Here is a 21,904-nt window from a genome sequence, read left to right as displayed (position 1 = left end):
GCTCTAAGCTGAGGACGAAAAGTACCGGGGACAGCGGGCACCCCTGCCGAACTCCTCGCGTTACCGGAAAGCGTGCCACTAAGGAGCCATTCAGGAACAAGTCACTCCGCAAGTCACTGTACAAGGCTGCGAACAGCTGGGCACTCTCGGAGGAGAAGCCAAACCCGTCGAGAACACCGAGCAGGTATTGGTGCTCGACGCGGTCGAACGCCTTGGCTTGGTCCAACGACACGAGAAGCCCGTTCGCCCGTCGGGAGCGTGTGAACTCCAGGATGTCGCGAGTGAGAGTCGTCAAAGTATGTATGCTGCGGCCCGACACCGAGCACGTCTGTCGGGGGTTTACCAGCTCCGGTAGGAAAGTTTGCAGACGCGAGGCTAGGGTCGCCGCGAGGAGCTTGTAGTCACTGTTTAACAACGTTATCGGGCGCCATGCCCCGGGGTCGGCATGGTCACCACCCTCCTTGGGGATGAGTACGATCCGTCCCAGCCGAAAGGATGGCGGTAGGAGGAGGTCTTCGAAGTAGACCCGCACGACAGCGGTAAAGAAGTTACCGAGAATGTGCCAGAACGTGCGGTAGAACTCCGCTGGGAGACCGTCCGGTCCTGGTGCGGAGCCGTTCTTCATCCGCTTCAAAACGTTCCACAGCTCGGTCGCGGACGGGGGCCGTCGCAGGCCCGCGTCATCCTCGGCGGAGATCTTGGGGAGGCCGCTGAGGAGAGGGTGCGAGGACACCGAATAGCGATCAACCGGCGCGTCCGACTGGGCCAGCGATCGGAAGTGGGCTGCGAAGCGACCATTGTCAAGGTAGCCGGGCCACCCCGATGCGGAGGGCGTCTGCTGTCTTTCAAAGGCTTGTAGGCTTGTGCGATGGGTGTAGCGCAGTACCTCCGGGTGGACCGACGGGCTCCCCTGAGCCTGCAAGACAGTAGCCGCGGTGGAGTCCCACCGAAGGTATCGTTCGTAGCGTCTCTGCAGCTGGTCGAGGTACGCCCTCATAAAGGGGGTCAAGGCGCCCCCTCGGCGGACGATACGGATTCGGAGGATAGTGTCTTGTAGAAGCCCTCGATGCCGTTCGCGGAGGTGCCGTCCCATCAGAGTGCTGAAGCTTTGCCATTGACCTTTTAGGCGGTCCCAAGACGCCGGCTCTGGGCGCACGCCCACTAGCGACTGCTTGACCAGGTTGCCTAGCGTGCGGCGCGTGGTCTCGTCGTGGAGGATCCTGGAATCCAGACGCCACGGACGTGGGGAGCGTGCGACGGCAGAGTCGAAGCAGAACTTGATAGGTAGCGGACGGTGATCGGAAATCTCTTCTGGGCACGACGGGAAGTCCACCGCAGTACAGGTCTGTAGCGCGGCAGATAGCGTGCGAGGCAAGTACAGCCGGTCTATGCGACTTCCCGAAGCCCCTCTGTTCCACGTCGACTGGTGGGTGGATCCATGCTGTAAGGACCATCCGTCTACGAGGTCGAAGTGCCTCACAAGCCGCCGAAGTTCACGGGCGGACCAGGTTGAGCGACCCTGACCAGGACCCCGAACGTCGGCGTTAGAGTCCAGAACGCAATTGAAGTCGCCGACCAAAAAGCACGGGCCTGCGTCGAGTAGATGCACGTCCAGGCTGCGGAAGTACTCGTGCTGGAAGGTCGATACAGTTGGTGCGTAGACAGTGACGAGGCGAAATTTTCGTTCACCGAAGAAAAAGTCCAAACGAAGAGTCCTTCCCTCCGTATCAAAAAGATAAGTGGCATTGCGCAGCAGACTGCGATTGCAGACAACCACGCCCACGCCCGTCGCGCGGCGCGGCGCGTAAGAAAAAAAAGCAGTCACAGAAAACCGGGATTTGAAATCCGCAACGTCACGGAAGCGGGCAAAGTTGGTGTCTTGTAAGCACAGAAGATCGCAGTTCTGCATCCTCGCGAAATGCATCACTTCAGTTTGCTTCGCTGGGTTTCGAAAGCCCCGCACATTCAGGGATAATATGCGAAGTGTGGCCAGAATAAAGTAAAAAGGGGGATAGGGACGCCGGCGTGTTGCTTAAAACCTGGAGCTGTCGGACGATGCTGGAGAGGGGTCCCGACGCGGGGGGGAGGACTTTCGCGGTTTCTTGGGGCACGTGGCTCGTGGGCCCCCACTGTCAGTTGAGCGGGAACCGCTGCTCCTGAGGGGACGCTTGGAGTCCTCGTGCGTTAGTCGGTTCGAGTCGGACTCCGGTGTTTCAGTTGTGGTCGTATCCATACTGTCGGTCGGTGTCTCTGCGGGGCCACCTGGAGCGGGGTTCTCGTCGATGACGAGGTGGTCGCTGTCGCTGGACACCTCGCCATCACCCGACGCTTGGCTCCACGCTGCATAAGTGGTGTCGCCGACAATAACCGCGGCGGTTCGGGCAGAGTCCGTCGCTTCGGCTGAAGTCACCCCCGAGCCGGTCGGGCTTGACTCAGGTGGGGCGGGTGGGGGTGGCGACGGAAGAGGCGGTGGTGCGGCCGCTGCTGCGGCGTCAGGTGGTGACGGAGGGGCGACGGTGGAGACGGTTGGTACGGCCGGAGCTTCGGGGGCGATGGGACGGGTCGCGTTTCCTGGGTCCAGGGCCGGGAAATCGGTGGCGTAGTTTCCGGTGACCATGGAGGAGTAGCTTCTCTTGGCCGTGCAGTCCACAGTCGCGTGGGTTCCACCGCAGCGTCCACAGTTGGCAGTGCAGCCCTCGGTTGGGTGCCCGAAGACACCGCAGCGGTCGCAGTAGCCCGTCGTACACTGTGCCCGGACGTGGCCCTCCTGCCTGCAGCGTCGGCATACGCGCTTCAGGCCGCGGTAGTCAAAAGTAGCACGATGTCCGGCGACGCGCAGGAAGTTGGGCAGTGGGTTAGCCTCCTTCATCTCCATGCGGATGAAGCGGGTTCCTGTTTTCACAGTCGCCGTTCGGTGGTAGGTTGCGTAGGAGACGTCGATGACTTTGCCGTACGGGGCCAGGGCTTGGACGAGCTGGTCGTTGCGCACAAACGTCGGCAGGAAGAGGCAAGTCACATTCGTCACCTGCGGACTCGTCGGCACGATGGGGACTGACTGGTTGGCGATGGAGACGCTGCCGGCCTCACGAAGCTTGAGGGCGGCTGCACGGGTGTTGACGACGACTTGGAAGTTTGTACCTCCTAGGTGCTGCGCCGAGAAAATTTCGGGCAGCCCCACAATGGCGGATATCCCATCAATGAGATCGTCCGCCGATGTGCCTACTGGCACGACAACGTCGAAAGCGTGCGCTTTCGGCGGGGGAGAAGATTCCGTCGACGCGGCCGCCATGGCGGTTCGCAGCCTCGCCGGGGCGCTCGACGACACGTAGCCAGGGACCGCAGAACGCAGGCCCCGGACGAGATGCAGCCAGGAAACCAGGAACTCAGGAACAGCGACGAGGTGTTTCAGCTCCCTAGTGATCGCTAGTTTTGACCAATTCCATGGTTACACAGTTTCGAGTGTAATTCGTAGTCACCCTGAACAAGCGTCCCATAGGACTCAACTACCTGTCATATCATTTTTAAATTTTCTCGTCAATGGCAGCGTTTATCATACTGTGCATTCTGTTCAACCTTCAACCGAGCTGAGCCGCCGAAATCTCTTACCATATGATCATTCTCGCGATTGTTGTTTTAGCAAGAATTACTTAAAAGTTGAGAAATCACAACAACCAAAACCGGGATTTAGCTCGGATTCAGCGGAGCTGTTTAAGGTATTTTTAGCGTTTCTAACTTAATATCAGCGTCGTTGAAGCTGTACGAGAGTGATAATAATGTAAGAGATATGTCTGCAGCTCATCCAGGTTGAAAGTTGGACGGAATGCAAGCAGATGATCGCATTGGCGATCATCTGCTTGCACTCTTTCAAGATTTTCGCACAACGAATCTTCGAAAACATCCGAGCAGGAGAGGTACTTCAGCTTGCTGCATGAGACGCCATCTTCTCAAAACCAGCCAGTGTCACACAACCCGAAAACCCACAGCGGCTGCCACACGGATGAACACGAAAACAATTTAAGGTGGTTTACATTATCTTTTCCTTTTTCTTGAAAAACATTTGTGCTCCGTTGAAATCATAACGCCACTATCAGTTACTAGCCCCGAAGAGGCACATTTTCCGACTTTTAAAAATTTTTTTGCAGGGGACGCACTATCTTATGGGGCGAACGTAGGCACGGTCAGCAATGCAAACCGGTGCGCTAGCTTTGACTGCGTTGCACTCTATGTATGGAACAGAGTATAGGATCGCTTCAGACGGGGCAACCTTTCCAGCAATTTTGGGGCTGCTGGCGGGTTGTTCCCTAGTTTTCCCTAGATCGACACGAATTGCTGAGATTGGATCCGGCTCAAAGCGGACGAGCAACTTTGACTACTCGGAGATGTTTGAAGCGGCAGCAGCCAATCAGGAATGCAATATTTTCACGTGACACCCCTGTGGTCGTGATGATGAGAACTGAGGACTTAGTTCAGGTTTGAAATGGATCATTTTTGAAAATAAACTGTTTCAAAAAGATGAGTTAGTATTCTCAGCGCAATTTAAAGATATAAAAACATGTTTTTAGGATATAACTGTGCGTCTAAATACTGTAAGAAAAATAAAATTTCATGATGATGATGGCAAGTCGTAGCAATTTGGTTGCTGCATGTGAACGCGGGCGGCCCGTGTTGCTGGTGTTGCGACATGAAGTTGCTGGGCGAAATTGTTCCGTCTGAAGCGGGCTTTAGGGAACTGAATTCAAGGGCCGTGGAGCTCTGGGTGCAAGCCCACCTGGAAACATTTTTTTTTCTTTTTTGCCTTTTTTCAATAGATATATATATATACATCTATACTTTTTTAAGTTCTAACATATAGATGCATAATTTACACACTAATTCATTTTCAGAAGCGCTTTTATTCACACTCTATGGCTTTCTAGTGCTTGCAATAGCTTCTCGGTGAGCTAATGCCAGCTCTGCAAAGAGAGAGGGATCTTCCCACGCTTTGCAGGCTGTAAAGCTGTGGATTGCACAGCTCTAGTGTGTCACACCTCGCTCACTGGCTCCATCCCGAAGCATAGGTGCTTCATGAGTCGCGCCACACCGTAAGCCCAAAAAACGGTCGGGTGACAAACCTGGGACCATTTGTCACTGCACTCAGCTATGGTATGGTGGCATGGTCGGGGCATGAAGCAGGGGTACAGCTTGGAAATGCTGATCTTCATGACATTTTAAACACATTTTTCATTACTTTTGTGTCGAGTTGTCAGCATTCTAAAGGTGAGAAAGCAAGCAGCAGCGACAGCAAGAAAAGAAAAATTTAAGACCGCTTTCACCAAGAATCAATTACGAGCACTAGAAAGGCATGGAGTGTAATTAAAACGCTTCTAAAGGTGAATTAGCGTATAAATTAAGTACTTGTGCCTCAAAAATACAAAAAAACAATGTAAATATAGTTATAAGGATAAAAATATACACCAGGAGGACTTAAACCAAAACTACATTCTGTAAGTTTGAAATTTGACACCTTAGACCACTTGGTCACCACCCAATTTTATTTCTAGGTCGTTCATCGAGGTATATGAATTTTGTTTGCAGCTGTCGGCAAGAAGAGAGGTTGCCTTATTTTCATTTACTTTACTATTCCCACCAAATATGACAAGTGATAAAGAATGGTACCTCATTTGGTTGGCCGAGGCACTGTGCTTGCATCAAGGCAAACTAGCCTGTCTTGCTGGGTTCATATTTTGTTTCATCACCTGTTTAGGATTCTGTTGTCACTCATCAAAAGAAGAAAAAAAAAAACTGACTAATTCTGACTTATTCTGGTGTGCAGGTACCCTTGGCAGTAAAGTCTGCTAAATGGGGCAAAATATAGATACTTTTTTTTAGCAAATATGCATCGTTTTAGCAAAATGAGCTACACTATTTGACTAACGTGAAACAGAACGAGCCTCTCCACTTGGGTCTTTTTTCATCTCTCGCAGACACTATTTCCTGCTTTTTGTGGTTTGTATCAGACTTTTGTATTCTGTCCGGCCAAAGCATCTGTGTTACACTAAGACTGGGTTCTTTAGGATATCTACAGGTATTCTTCGCAGCAAATGGCTTACAATCAGGAACACGGGTTTGTTCTCGGCCACCGAGAGCAAGTGTTCTCAAGGTGAGCTATTGCCCGCCTATATGAGTTTTGTATTTCATTCCTCTTGAATGCCATAACCTATGTGTAGTGGTCTTGCACTAGTATTTTGTTGTCTCTCTTCTGCAAAAGCACCCATGTTTAATTAAGACCGGGTTCTTTCTTACACATGCAGGTCTTGGTGGCAAGAACCAGCCAATCAAGGCCAGAAGTTTGTTTTTTGCCGCGCATGGCAAGTGTTTTCAAGGTGAGTGATTGATGCCTATCTGAGTTGCTTGTTTCATTCCTCACAGACACTCTACCTGTCTGTATAGTGGCCTTGTTTCAGGCTTTTGTGTCTCTGTCCGGCCAAAGCATCTGTGTTAGACTAATCTTTAGGATATGTGCAGCAATTCTTGGCAGCAAGTGGCTGCCAATCAGGAACACGAGTTTGTGCTCGGCCACCAAAAGCAAGTATTTTCAAGGCGAGCTATTGCCCGCCTATATGAGTTTCAGCATTCATCAAGGAGCGCAAAATCAAAGCCCGGGGGTTGGCCATTGCAAAAATGTTGACTCGGAAGCGCATAGGGAGGAAGCTTTATAAAAGTATCCACCTGCTTCTACAAGACAAACCAAAACTAAGAATGTGGGTTCCATTTGAAAAAAAAAACACAACATTGTCGGCCCGAATTAACTCGGGGGCGGCACTGAGCAAACAAGCCACGGTACGAGTATGCTTGGTTCAGGCGTTTGTAAAGGTGGTAAATGACTCGGTGTTTTCTAAAAAAAATTTTTTTTTCTAAAAGTGTGGTGGTCGAATATTCAGGGATGGGCATTGAGTCGGGATGTTAAGGTAAAAATTTCATCCACATGCCGGGATTCATGTGCCTTGTCCCCCAAGCGAGCGGGACAAGGCCTTCAAAATTTTGGGTTCGCAAAAGGGGTGCGTCAGTATTGACGTCTCATTTTACATCATTCGTCTCAATTTAAAACGCACTATAAATGACATGCCTGAGATTTGTTTGGGTGTACTTCCTCTCAGCAAGTATATGGTTCTGTCTCAAAAAGGTCTAATCTGATGTTGACCGTTCGTCAGGTCTCCACCGACGATTCATCAGGACGAGACCCAACCGGGACACTAGGGAGGAACAGCTTAAGCAAGGGAGGCTACATATACGACAGCTTCTTGCGGACAAGAAACGAAAATATATAGATGGTGGGTGTTTCATTTGCTATGCCTTTTGGCGTGCATATTATGTTTGTTATGTTTCAAGATTCCTGCAGAGTTAGGTTTCAACTATTGTAAAATACCGAGCATGCGCTTAGGTCGCAGAAGCGCCTACCCTCTGATTCGGAACGATCCGCAAATAAGCAAAGGGCATACCAGACACCCATCCACCTGTTTTGAGCCGTGCTCAAAATATTGAAAGAGCACATCAAGCGCCAGGTGCTGTGGCGTCTTTGCCACAATAGCGCCAGTCGCAAAGCTGACAGATGCGTGACTGGCGCAAGCCATGGCATGACCTTTGGGAACCAGGGAATCGAGGTTAAAGAAGTAGCGCAGAAATTGGAGGCGAGTGGTGAAGGTGAGCAGAGTTAACAGAAAACAAGGACGAAGGGAGTTCCGTCGCATGAGGCATCTGTGTCCCGTGCACGTAATTTTGAGTGTGCTGTAGGTGGCTACCCAAAAAAATTGTTACTTGGACGTAACTAATCGCAAACCTCTCTTGCAGTTTCCATGGCCCACAAGCCAGCCGGCGCCAATTCGTTCTCGTTCAAAGGTGAGGATTCTAGGTTTTCTAGATTGCTCTGAAGCAGCAATACTGAAGCCAGACAAGCGGTACGGCATATTTAATTGACAGAACGACTGGGGACGCTTTCACTGAAGTTTGTTTTGCTGCAAGACACGTGCGTATTGCAGCAAAACAAGCTTCAGTGAAAGCGTCCCTACTCGTTCTGAGCTCCGTCAATTAAAGGTGCCGTACCGCTCGTCTGTCTGGCTTCAGTGTTGCTGTAGGCGACAAAACGTGTGCCCAGTTTTGTCACAAGAGGCATATTATGTCACGCACATGTAATTTTGAATTTATCCGGCTTAGTGTGCTGTAGGTGGCTGGTCAAAGAAATTGATACTTGGACGCAGCTAATCGGAAATCTTTCTGGCAGCTTCTACAGCCTAAGAGCCAGCAGGTCCCAGTTTGCTTTTCTTCAAAGGTGAGAATTCCAGATTCGCGAAGCAGGAATACTGAAGCCATACGACCGGTACAGCATTTTTAATTGACAGAGCTCAGAACGACTGGGAGCTCCTGCATTGAAGCTTAGTTTTGTGTAATACAAGCAGGCGACATTGACACATGCCCAGTTACGTCGCAAGAGGATATCTATGTCCCGCGCATGTAATTTTGAATCTTTCAGACTTAGTGTACTTTACGTGGCTACTCAAAGTAACTGCTACTTGGACGCAACTAACCGCAAATCTCTCTTCCAGTTTCCACGGCCTACAAGCAAGCAAGCACCAGTTTGTTTTTCCTCAAAGGTGAGCATTCCAGATACTCTAGTTAGGTGCGAAGCAGGAATAGTGAAGCCAGACGAGCGGATACGTATATTTAATTGACCGAGCTCAGAATGACCCGTGGCAGTGGCATTGAAGCTTATTTTTCCACAATCAGCCGCAGACATAATTTTGAATCTACCCGCTTGGTGAAGGATTGCTACTTGTCGCGAACTAATCACAATTTTTTATTTTGCAGTTTCTATATAACTACAGCTAGCAGGTGCTGTTTTCATTAAGGTGAGGATTTCACATTCTGTTTTCGAACATCAAGTTTTTGAATGAGAGTCCTAAACAATTAACTTTCTTTTGCAGTAAATGCCAGATCCTCCAGTTCAGGAATATGTTAAATATATTTGGTATGGATAAGTCAAGTGTTTTGCTTCTTTATTCACAATTTCACAACAGCAACATTTTTTTTAATTTATCACTCAGAAATACACACAAGAAGAGACTGCGTTGCAGAGAAATGTTGCGCTGAACGTGATATTCCAACTCGTTTATAGTTTTATTGGTAGCAGATATAATATATTGGATTCCAATATCCATAATACGCTGAGTATATTGGAATCATAAACCCTTATTGGATCCCCATACGACACATGGGGATCCAATAAGGGTTTATACGGTATTGGATTCCAATATTTTCAGCGTATTATGGGTATTGGAATCCCATAGCAAATCCTTATTGTAATACAATACAATAAATGTAATGTTTTCCAATACACTGTCTATATTGTATTGCAATACAATAAAAAGATATTGTTTACCAATATCCATAATACGCTGTTTATATTGGGGTTTTCTAATAGGGATGCGCGGCAAAGAGCAAACTTCTGGCCTTGATTGGTGGTGCTTGCCACCAAGACCTGCATGCATAAGAAAGAACCCGGTCTTAATTAAACTTGGGTGTTTTTGCAGAAGAGAGACAACAAAATACTAGTGCAAGACCACTACACAGAGAAAATCGCATCCAAAAGGAATGAAACACAAAACTGATATAGGTGGGCAATAGCTCGCCTTGCAAATACTTGCTTTTTGTGGCCGAGAACAAACACGTGTTCCTGATTGGCTGCCTTTTGCTGCGAAGAATACCTGCAGATATCCTAAAGAACCGAGCCTTAGTCTAACACAGATGCTTTGACTGGACAGAGACACAAAAGCCTGACACAAGACCACTATAAAGACAGGAAATAGAGTGTCAGTGAGGAATGAAACACACAACTCAGATAGGCATCAATCACTCACCTTGGAAACACTTGCCATGCGCGGCAAAGAGCAGACTTCTGGCCTTGATTGGCTGGTGCTTGCCACCAAGACCTGCATGTATAAGAAAGAACCCGGTCTTAGTCAAACTTGGGTGTTTTTGCAGAAGAGAGACAACAAAATACTAATGCAAGACCACTACACATAGGCTATGGCATTCAAGAGGAATAAAACACAAAACTCATATAGGCGGGCAATAGCTCACCTTGAAAATACTTGCTCTCGGTGGCCGAGAACAAACCAGTGTTCCTGATTGAAAGCCATTTGCTGCGAGGAATACCTGTAGATATCCTAAAGAACCCAGTCTTAGTGTAACACAGATGCTTTGGCCGGACAGAATACAAGTCTGATACAAACCACAAAAAGCAGGAAATAGTGTCTGCGAGAGACGAAAAAAGACCCAGGTGGAGAGGCTCGTTCTGTTTCACCTTAGTCAAATAGTGTAGCTCATTTTGCTAAAACGATGCATATTTGCTAAAAAAAGTATCTATATTTCGCCCCATTTAGCAGAGTTTACTGCCAAGGGTAACTGCACACCAGAATAAGTCAGAATTAGTCAGTTTTTTTTTCTTTTTTTTGATGAGCGACAACAGAATCCTAAACAGGTGATGAAACAAAATATGAGCCCAGCAAGACAGGCTAGTTTGCCTTGATGCAAGTACAGTGCCTCGGCCAACAAATTAATTTCTATTCTTTATCACTTGTCATATTTGGTGGGAATAGTAAAGTAAATTAAAATAAGGCAATCTCTCTTGCAGCCGACAGCTGCAAACAAAATTCATATACCTCGATGAACGACCTGGAAATAAAATTGGGTGGTGGCCAAGTGGTTTCAGGTGTCAAATTTCAAATTTACAGATTGTAGTTTTGGTTTAAGTCCTCTTAGTGTATATTTTTATCCTTATAATTATATTTACATTGTGTTTTTTTTGTATTTTTGAGGCACAAGTACTTAATTTATGCGCTAATTCACCTTTAGAAGCGTTTTGATTACACTCCGTGCCTTTCTAGTGCTCGTAATTGATTCTTGATGAAAGCGGTCTTAAATTTTTCTTTTCTTGCTGTCGCTGCTGCTTGCTTTCTCACCTTTAGAATGCTGACAACTCGACACAAAAGTAATGAAAAGTGTGTTTAAAATGTCATGAAGATCAGCATTTCCAAGCTGTACCCCTGCTTCATGCCCCGACCATGCCACCATACCATACCTGAGTGCAGTGACAAATGGTCCCAGGTTTGTCACCCGACCGTATATGGGCTTACGGTGTGGCGCGACTCATGCAGCACCTATGCTTCGCAATGGAGCCAGTGAGCGAGGTGTGACACGCTAGAGCTGTGCAAGCCACAGCTTTACAGCCTGCAAAGCGTGGGAAGATCCCTCTCCCTTTGCAGAGCTGGCATTAGCTCACCGAGAAGCTATTGCAAGCACTAGAAAGCCACAGAGTGTGAATAAAAGCGCTTCTGAAAATGAATTAGTGTGTAAATTATGTGTCTATATGTTAAAACTTAAAAAAGTATATATGTATAGATATATCTATTTAAGTACTAAAAAAGGCAAAAAAGAAAAAAAAAATGTCTCCAGGTGGGCTTGCACCCAGAGCTCCACGGCCCTTAAATTCAGTTCCCTAAAGCCCGCTTCAGACGGGGCAATTTCGCCCAGCAACTCCATGTCGCAACACCAGCAACACGGGCCGCCCGCGTTCACATGCAGCAACCGAATTGCTACGACTTGCCATCATCATGAAATTTTATTTTTCTTACAGTATTTAGACGCACAGTTGTATCCTAAAAACATGTTTTTATATCTTTAAATTGCGCTGAGAATACTAACGCATCTTTTTGAAACAGTTTATTTCCAAAAATGATCCGTTTCAAACCAGAACTAAGTCCTCAGTTCTCATCATCACGACCACAGGAGTGTCACGTGAAAATATTGCATTCCTGATTGGCTGCTGCCGCTTCAAACATCTCCGAGTAGCCAGGTCTGCATCAGACGGGGCAACTTTTCCAGCAATTTCAATGTTGCTGGTGGTCGACACGAATTGCTGAGATAGGGTCCGGCTCGAACGAGCGAGCAACTAGGAGCAATTCGAAGACGTTTGAAACGACTGCAGCCAATCAGGGACGCGATATTTTCACGTGACACCCCTGTGGTGGTGATGATGACAGCTTTAAACTTGGTTCTCGTTTGAAATGGATCGTTTTCGGAAACAAACCTTTTCAGAAAGATGAGTTAGTATTTTTAACACTATTCAAAGATACAAAAACACGTTTTTAGCGCGTAGCTATGCGTCTAAATAGTGTGAGAAAAATCAAATTTCATAATGATGATGGCAAGTCGTAGCAATTCGGTTGCTGCGTGTGAACGCGGGCGGCCCGTGTTGCTGGAGTTGCGACGTCAAGGTTGCTGGGCGAAATTGCCCCGTCTGAAGCGGGACGCAGAGTTGCTCGTCCCCTTCGAGCCGCACCCGATCTCAGCAATTCGTGTCGATCTGGGGAAAGCTAGGGAACAACCCGCCAGCAACCCCAAAATTTTTGGAAAGGTTGCCCCGTCTGAAGCGATCCTATACTCTGATTCATACATAGAGTGCAACGCAGTCAAAGCTAGCGCACCGGTTTGCATTGCTGACCGTGCCTACGTTCGCCCCATAAAACAGTGCGTCCCCTGCAAAAAAATTTCAAAAAGTCCGAAACTATGCCTCCTCGGGGCTAGTACTGATAGTGGCGTTATGATTTCGAAGGAGCACAAATGTTTTTCAAGAAAAAGGAAAAGATAATGTAAACCAACTTAAATTGTTTTCGTGTTCGTCCGTGTGGCAGCCGCTGTGGGTCTTCGGGTTGTGTGGCACTGGCTGGTTTTGAGAAGATGGCGTCTTACGCAGCAAGCTCAAGTACCTCTCCTGCTCGGATGTTTTCGAAGGTTCGTTGTGCGAAAATCTTGAAAGAGTGCAAGCAGATGATCGCCAATGTGTACGGGAGTATAAGAACACATTCCCCAGAGAAGTCGGTCGTGAAGTCCTGGAGACGGCCAGTAACGACACTGGAGTGTGCCTTGTACTGTCGCGAAGTGCAAGGCGCAGTGCCTATCTGGCAAGGTGGCGTCCCCGAAGCAAAGACATCGCAACGTGAAAGTTTCGAGCATGGGGACAGTCAAGCATGACGAGTTCACACAGAACGCCATTCGCATGAAGGTGCATCGTAAGTGCTCCGAGAGGGGGATTCCTACCCTTGACAGCTATTTCAAAATAAACTGTACAGGCCACAACTATAGTCGATTAACGTCTTATTATAAATTTTGGGACAAAGCTGCTATCAGGGCGATTCCTCATTCCACACTGCACGAAAGAAAAATATAACTCGGTGCTGGAGGCAAATAACACTTGCAAAGCGGCAGACCAGATGGTAGAAATCTGGCCTCTCGGCGACTTATAAATAAAAATCAAGAAGGAGGAACTGAAATATGCACTTCGTCAATGCGCACAATCTTGCAGAAAAAGAATGTCTAAAAAAGAAAAAAGAAAAAAAAAAAAATCTTTGCGCGTAAAATGGGTTCGAACCACGGCCACCGAGACGTCAATATCGCCAGAGCAGCGCCTTCTACCACTCGTCCACGAAACGCGCGGAGTAACACTTTTTCTATTTTTTCATGCGCGCCACTTTAGTACCTTTGACAGCGTTGCAGGCTAAGTATGAAACAGAGTATAAGACACCCTATTGTCTGGTACAGAGACCATTTATGAACGCTTGGGTGTTTGAACGATGTACTACACATTTTACAAAAAGAAAAAAAAAAATTGGGCTTTAAACGTTGTACTACCCGCTTTTCAATAGAAAAAAGCAACAACAACAACAATAAAAAAACACATTTCAGAAGAAAAAGTTAAGGAAAGGGAATGTACCATTATGTTTAGTGAAGTTTGGTGACAAGACTCGGGACTCGAGCAGGAATGCAGTTATCCTTGGTGTGACCCCATGAGACGGCCTTGCTGCCTTTGCTGGGGTTTATCTAACTGAAGTACCTGTACGAAAAGTAGAACACATCTGCATAACACTCATTATTCACAATAAAATTTGTCAATGTCCAAAATGACCCATGAAGAAAATTATGCGAGGAATTTTTCGGCCGCGTTGGCCGAGTCACCTCTCGTGGCCAATGTTTCATTGCAACTTTAATTGTAGTGAACAGCTATAGGGTATATTACGAACAAAGTGCAATTTTGTTTTGTAGGAAACTATAACACAGAAAACGACACTCTAATACAGTATGTTGAGGTACCTTTAAACAAACTCCAGGGTTTCATGGCGCCTCCTTCAGATACCTGATGTTGAACATGAAATATGTGAACCAAGGAGTGAGCAAACAGCGAATTCAGATTTGTCTCTAACACCAGCGACATGTCGACAAGGAGTGCAACGTGTAGAAGGTCCTCTAGAAGTGTGCCAAGATGAAAAAGCAAGATGTAACGATATCAGAATAAGATCACACCAAAGAGGCACCATTGTGGTGAGACTATCTACGATGTAGAGACAGTAATCGGGAGTCAACCGACGTACGGCCGCGATTTACTTTGCGTCGACTGAGGTGAAACATAGCAAAAAAAGAAAAAATTAAAAATTAAAAAAACGCGTTTTTTTTGTTTTTTTACATTATTTGTTGAGCGCAGCCGGTAGCAGAGCAGGTGGGCGGCGTCACGAAAATCTGACAGACTCGCTAGCTTTTCTCAACTTCGTACGGCGCCAGTCGGCACCACAGATGAGTGGTCGGCACTCATAGTCTACCAGGGAAGAAAAAAGTATGAGCTCAGAGCCCAGCGTCGATCGCGACTTTCGTAAAGAGAAGCTCCGGTAACACTTCGGCGACTCGTGAGCGTTAAACAACGCCTCTTCGAACGAGCCCACGAATCCAACACGTCGAACGGTTTGCGCCGGTAAGCACGCTGGGAGCCAGGGGGCTGGAGGTAAAATATCCGAAAGAGACGAGGCGCTGGTTTCTACGTCTATTTCGCACATGAGATAACAAGATAGAGAAGCTAGCCGAGTGTAAACACTGACTGACGTTACATCAGAGTACACGCAGTCGAAATGACGTCTGCAACAGAGCACAGCCAGACGCTTTCGGCAGGGGACACATGCGTTCAAATAAGCTGCGATTTCAAAACATGTCTTCTTTCTGTCCTTCAGTGTTCACTTCGATCTGTGTATACCAAAGCACCCAATGCTGCAAGTAATAAGGTCGTCTATACGTACCGTTCGAAGCGATTGAAAGTGCGTTGGTTTCACTTGGAGCCCACAAGCAAAGTGCGCGACGAACTTGACGAGCTGTCAACCGTCGGTCCCGCCGTCGCTGCCGTCTCGCCGGTTTGGCGCGGTCGCGGTCGCTGCGTCGCCGGCGTCGCTGCGCAGTGTGCAATCGCGCAATCTCGGCGGCTCGGCTAGGCTTGGCTGGGCCGGCGGGCTCGGCGGCTCGCTCAGCCGCTCGTCTGGCTCGATGGGCTACTACGGCTACTACACTGCAGGCAGCGCATGCGCGCGGGCGCGCCGGCTCGCTGGGCTCGCGACTCGCTCGGCTCGCTCCCGTCGGAGTTCGAACTGCCTCCGAAGATCGAGCGCTCGAGCTTTCGCGCGCGCGAATTGACGATGGAAGCTTTTCTCATTAAACGAGTCTGTAACGTATCGTTTGATGGCGCAAATGCACGTATTTTTCACGTCATTTTTTACAGTGTGTGAATCTCGCGAAACAGGCGACGAAGAGTGGTGGGTGAAATGTGCTTGTGTGTGGTTGTGGATTTTGTGTACGAGTTGGATTACCCAGAAAGGTGGGTCAGTATCGATAAATGTGCGGGTAAGAAGCACGTGACCTGTCAAGCCCATTAATCCTCATTATTTTATCGTGCGAACTGACATTGTCACGTATTGCGTTCGATTTGGGTTCCAACATCGGTAACCTAACTTTTGTTGCATTAAAACTGCAATAAACATTTGTTTGAAAACGATCACTCCAATAAGCACGTCGTTATTGGGCTTTCTCATTGAAAGGTAGGTCGCGGGTGTCCCAGCTAGTTATTCTGAATGGTTTGGTGGTTGTCTAGCATTTCAAGCGCTCGAGGCTCTGTGTACTGTGTGCCGTACGTACACTTGCGCTTTCGATCAATGTGAATGTGTTTGCAACGCGGAACGTTTGTGTTCTGTGTGTATCCACCTCCAATATCGTTCTCTCTCGTACTGCCGTATGGTAACTCCTGCTGTTCTACGATATCATTCACGCGATGTCGTATATGTGGGCGTACCGATATCCACATGTTGCTTCACGGACGATCAATATTGTGTTACGTATCCTCTTAGTCCGCGGTATATGCCGACGTAATTCATGTTGGTAACTTGGAATTCGTTCTGAGAGTTATCCACGCGATATTGTATTCTCCTTTGGGCCCGTGATCGACGAACGATATTTATATATCGTGTGGCCGCACAGTATGTCCATGTCGGTCACCAATATGCACGCGGTGTCGTATTCTATTCCAATAACCGTAAGTTCTGTCGGGATATTGTGCTTCGATATCGTGTTGTATACCAATAACCGCAAGTTATATCGGGATATTGTGCTCCAATGTCCTGTTGTATACCAATAACCGCATACTATATCGGGATATTGTGCTCCGATATCAATTCCCATCGTGCGTATTGGGTTAATCGGATAACAATAAGTTTTTATTGGTTTCCATCAACTTCATTGGAATACAATATTTCCGATAAGCCGAGTTCATATTGGCTATTTTCAATAGGGGAGTGTGAGTCCCCTACTGAAAAAAACCCATATGAAGTTATACCGGATCGTACCGGTCCATACCGGTCCGGTATATTTAGACCGGAGGCCCGGTAGCATCATTCCGGCGGCCCGGAGTAGTTACACCGGGACCGGTATACGTTGTCTGGGGTCCCGGTGACGCCGTACCGGCGGCCCTTAGTGTTTCAGCGGGACCGGTTTACTTAGTCCGGAGCCCCGGTAGCTTGATAGCAGTGGACCTATCTGGTGTACCGGACTGTGGCTCCGGTCGCACCGGGTATTACCGGAATTCCAGAAAAGCAAAGCGGTCGCTCGGTGCGTTAAACCGGTGAACCAGATCGTCAAAGCGGTCCCCCGGTAACTCTACCGATATGCAGGAAAGCTGTGGCGGTTTATCAGTTCGTCATACCGGCGAAGACGTATAACTAAAGCCATAAGGCGGCTGACTCGCGAAAAACGGAAATGTTTTATTACACCTGATTTTGACGAATTTGAAGCAAATTATTAACAAGAAAATAAAAATATCTCCATAAAAGTGCAGCACGCAATAAAAATGTTTGCAGTTGTAGTTTCTGTATAAAACAAAAGTAAAAGGATATATATCACAAGTAAAAAAAATGGAATATTCACAGATCTTTATTAAAAGCCCTGCTAAAAAAACAAAACAAAACAAAAAAACAGTGAAAAACGAACCTGGAATCTGAAAAACGGTTTGCATAAACCAGGAAAAGTAACAGATTAAAAAAAAACGGTTTAACAGCTTAGGTTTATACCGGGAAATACACCAGGACAAAAAACAAACGCTTTGCATACACCAGCCTGCAGCCCAAGCCCTACGAACCCCCATGCCCCTCCGGAAAGAGAGTCCCATACCATTTAGTACAGCGAAGATTCATCGAAAACACTCTTTTTTTTTCGTGTTAATCATTAAAAAGAAATGTAAATATCGCCAAATGCCTCAACAAAACAATATATGCAAGAAAAAAAAATCCTCATTGGGAATCAAACCCGCGACCGCGGCGTAGACGTCAGAGGCGTTACCACAGCGCTAGATTTTTTTTTTCTTCTTTATTGCCGGGATATGGACATTCATAGAATAACATACTACAATATTCCAAATGACGCGCTTATCGACTGACGTCTTACGGGGCATGTCTAAGATGGTTTCAAGCGAGTCACATCGTCGAGTGCCGATACAAGATCAGGTACGCAAGGTGGAGCCTTCGGCATTTCTAAAACATATTGCATAGATTTACCGAAGTATTCTTTAGCCTCTCTGGCATCAGTATCTGCATGGCGGACGGCCATGCGGGATTTCCATATACTATGAGGGCCTACAAGCATCACAAGATCATATGGAACATTGTTCTCTTCCTCTACAGCTAAAAACCTAATACCATGCGGATTTAACGGAAACGTTTTCTTCAATGTACATTGCAACACGTCCCAAAGGAAAATCCCATCCCAACAGTCTAGAAAGACGTGTTCTACTGTCTCCGGCTTTTGGCACAGGAAACAGTTTAAACTCCACGGTACAAACAGACCTTTGTCTTCTAATCAAGTCTTTACCGGCAAGACTCCAGAATGCAATTTAAAGAAAAATGTTTTAACAGATGGCTGAACAGGCATTGTTTTAACTCGCTTGAGAACATTCTGACCAGGACCCATACAATACAGAGATCTATACAGCGGTACAGGCAGGGTAACGTCAACAAGATCTCTGTACAATCGCCTTCGAGATACCCTGCTCAAGTATTCAAGAGAGAAACGCGTGCACGAAAACTGCATAGCTTTTACCACCTCACGCATATAGCCTTGAATCCCTCCACCACAAACCCTCGGAGATGAGACAACAAAACCCGGGAGCCAGCCCCCCCCCCCCCCCCTCCCCCCCAAGCGGACGCGCCGGAACAGGTTCATTCGACTCGTCCGCTCCCAAGTGGATCCCCATATCAACACAGCAAACACCCGATGCAATCTCTGTACATTCACTCGCGAACAGTGCAGTACCAGCAGAAGATACCATATCTTGCTTGCTAAAAACAGGTTACTGAGTGTGGCGCACGCAAAAATTGATAGGTCCCTCCCTTTACACTTTTCAGCCTTTTCACGTAGTTCGACTACCTGCCTCCGCCAGTACGGCTCACTGTCTTGGTAATTTTCCAATGGGACCCCTAAGTATTTTGGAGGTGTCGTTACCCAACATACATTTTCAAACACAGTGGGCGTTGACTGTTACTCTGAGTGCCAAAAACCTAAACCTTTTTGCCAATTTACAGCGCTTCCACTATGTTTGCAAAATGTATTAATTATCTTCAACGTCTCTCTGATACTATTCATATCGACACAAAATATGGCAATGTCATCGGCGTGTGACGACACGCGGAGCTCGCACGACTGCAGTGCAAACCCACGAATAATTTTGCTACGAATTATACTCAAGCAAAAGGACTCAATATTAATGCAAAAAAGAAGTGGGGACAACGGACAGCCCTGGCGCACCGTCCGGAGAACTTCAATGCGTTTACTTATCGATTTGTTAAGGATCAGGTTAGTAGTACACCCATCGTAAGCCATGCGTACCCTATCAAGAAGAAGGGATCCTACGTTTATGGTGTTCTACAATAGTAAACAAAAGTTCATGCGAGGCTTAATCAAAAGCTTTTTCGCGGTTAATCTGAAGGATCGCCACTACTCGATTCATGCAATCGCAACAGTCAAGAACGCTCCAGGCTACATGAATATTGATTACTATTGATCGACCTTTTATCCCACACGTTTCATGAGGACCAAGGATATCCTTCATGAACGTCTGCAACCTACTCGCCAATATTTTTATAAATATTTTATAATCGACATTAGTCAAACTAATTTGTCGATAGGCTGTCACCTGCCTTAGTTTAACCTTATGTTCGGTTTTGGGAATGATAACTCTGTGTGCACGGGAAAAAGACGGTGGTAGCTTTCTTTGCTCATACGCTTCACAGAGTACACGACAGAGCACAGGCCTGATTTTAGGCTTGAATGTCTTATAGAAACCCTCACTTCGACCGTCAGGTCCAGGCTGTTTGCCGGGATTCAAATCATCGATAGCTTTCTGAACTTCCTCAACGGTGATCCCTGCTTCTAAAATTGTAGTTGTGTCACTGTCCAACTGCGGCAGTAAACAAAGAAACTCGCTTTTAAAATTATTTATGTCTACAGGGTAGTATGAGAACAATCGTTTATAGAAATCGAGAAATACACGCTCTGTATCTTCACGGTTACAACAGCCCCGGAATATTCGATTTCCGCTATCTCATTCCGACTGGCATACCGTTTCTCAGCGCCGAGTGCTTTCTTTGTCGGCGCGTCGCCAAGCAGCAGTTTTTCTTCTCGCGTTCGAACAATCGCACCATGATATCGGTCTTTATCCAAAACCTCTAGCTGCGCCTTCACAGTACAGAAATCTTCTTTATAGGTGCCAGGCGCAATACTTTCTTCGCCGAGAGGTTTAAGATTATCTCGAAGGAGTGCTTCTCTTTTTATTTCACCGTTTTTGATCGCGCTTGATCTTTCCAGTGCTTTCATTTTTTTCAATTTCCATTTTATAGCATAGTTATCCCCACCGTTTCAACTAAATTTTCCAGGCAGTCCTCGATCGCTGCCGTAAGAATATCGTCGCTCATCAGCCTACCATTCATCTTCCATAGCTCCCAAGAAAATTATTTTCTTCTACTGTTGTCACCTCCGAGCGTGAACGAAAACCTGACAGTGATCACTAAAAAAAACAGGCATCGAACAATATTTGTAACAAAGGGGCAGCAGCTCCAATGAAACGTACAGCCTATCTAAACGAGCGTGACTGGACCCTTGAAAATGTGTAAAACGAAACATTTGTGCATTCTCCATGATATCACCGACATCGTCCAGCCCACTCTCATTTATAATTTCGATTAAGGTGTCCCTGGTAGCATCTCTGAAAGGGGTTGGACTGAATTTTTCACGCCGGTAACATACAAAGTTAAAATCGCCAAAGGGGATGACTAAGCGTTCTGTATAAATAAAGGGCCGAATATTTTCAAAACATTATTTCCTTCTATCAGCACTGATAGGAGCATAAATGCAGATAGCCCGCCCATTCATGGCACAAAAATAAATTACACCATCTTCCCAAGGGGAACAATGGGGTGATGCGGAGCATCGTGGATCGTTATTAACGGTGTTATTAACGGTGTTAGTAACGTTGTTAGTAACGTTGTTGAACTTCACGGTCCCGAACCTTAGGTTCCGCTGCTCGACGTTCACGAACCAACGCGGCTTCCCGTTCTCGAAGGTCGGGTTCCGCCGCTCGCTTCGTACGTTTACGTTGAACTTCACGCTCCCGAACCTCAGGTTCTGCTGCTGGACGTTCTCGAACCGCCGCTGCTTCACGTTGTCGTAGTTCAGCATCCGCCGCTCGACGTTGACGAATAGACGCCGCTTCTCGTTGCCGTAGTTCAGGGTCTGCCGCTCGCTTCAAGCGTTTGCGCTCAGCGTCGCGTGCCCTTCGCTGCGCAGCTTTGTCTTCAGTGGACGTAGCGTTGCTGTTAGTTTGTGGGGTGGTGCTAACGCTTGCTTGCGCCAGCCCACTAACTGACGGGACTGTTGCTTCCATCACACTTCATCGGAAGAACGGAGTGAAGTGTAGTCAACAGCGGGTGAACTGAACGCGCGCAGCGCGCTACCGCTGTTTATATATTCACACTTGAAGGAGAGGAGACCAGAGGAGGAGAGTTGCGCATGCGCGCGCGGTGTGAGTAGAAGCGAACGCACGCGAAGTGCACGCAGCTGGTAGAGAGAGAGAGCGGGGAGAGTAACGCGCAGCTGTTAGAGAGAGGGAAGGAGGAGAGTTGCGCATGCGTAGTGTGAGTGCGGACTACGGACGCCGCGGGACATAGACCCGAGCAAGAGATGCTCCGCATCTAAAAAAAAATCACAGACAACCAGCCGTCCCTCATCACAGGTGGTGACAGCTTGAACGACCGCCCCCAAACTCTTCTGAACCAACAAGACACACCCTGCCGAGGCGCCTTCCCCATGGCTGATGCCCACATCGTAACGCGCCTTAAAATGCCACACCATACGCCCTGTCTGTTCCTCTCCTTCGACTTTGGTTTCCTGCAACGCGACAATGTCAATATCCCGCTCTGTGACGAGGCGATACACCTGTCTTTGTCTCCTACGGTTCGATAGC

At 47.4% G+C, this 21,904-nt stretch overlaps 1 protein-coding gene across 1 annotated transcript; it reads right to left on the bottom strand.

Annotated features, from left to right (window-relative positions):
• Nucleotides 1–2,032: 2,032 nt before the first annotated feature.
• On the bottom strand, nucleotides 2,033–3,289 carry LOC120849410. Its single transcript, XM_040221617.1, has one exon. It carries the CDS (start codon nucleotides 3,287–3,289, stop codon nucleotides 2,033–2,035), a length of 1,257 nt encoding a protein of 418 aa, XP_040077551.1.
• Nucleotides 3,290–21,904: the final 18,615 nt, after the last annotated feature.

Source organism: Ixodes scapularis, unplaced genomic scaffold (assembly GCF_016920785.2).
Source record: "Ixodes scapularis isolate PalLabHiFi unplaced genomic scaffold, ASM1692078v2 PGA_scaffold1__304_contigs__length_218370807, whole genome shotgun sequence".
NCBI classification, from domain to species: Eukaryota; Metazoa; Arthropoda; class Arachnida; order Ixodida; family Ixodidae; genus Ixodes; species Ixodes scapularis.
The sequence above is the reverse complement of the archived record's forward strand: the minus strand, read 5'-3'. Positions and strand labels throughout refer to the sequence as shown.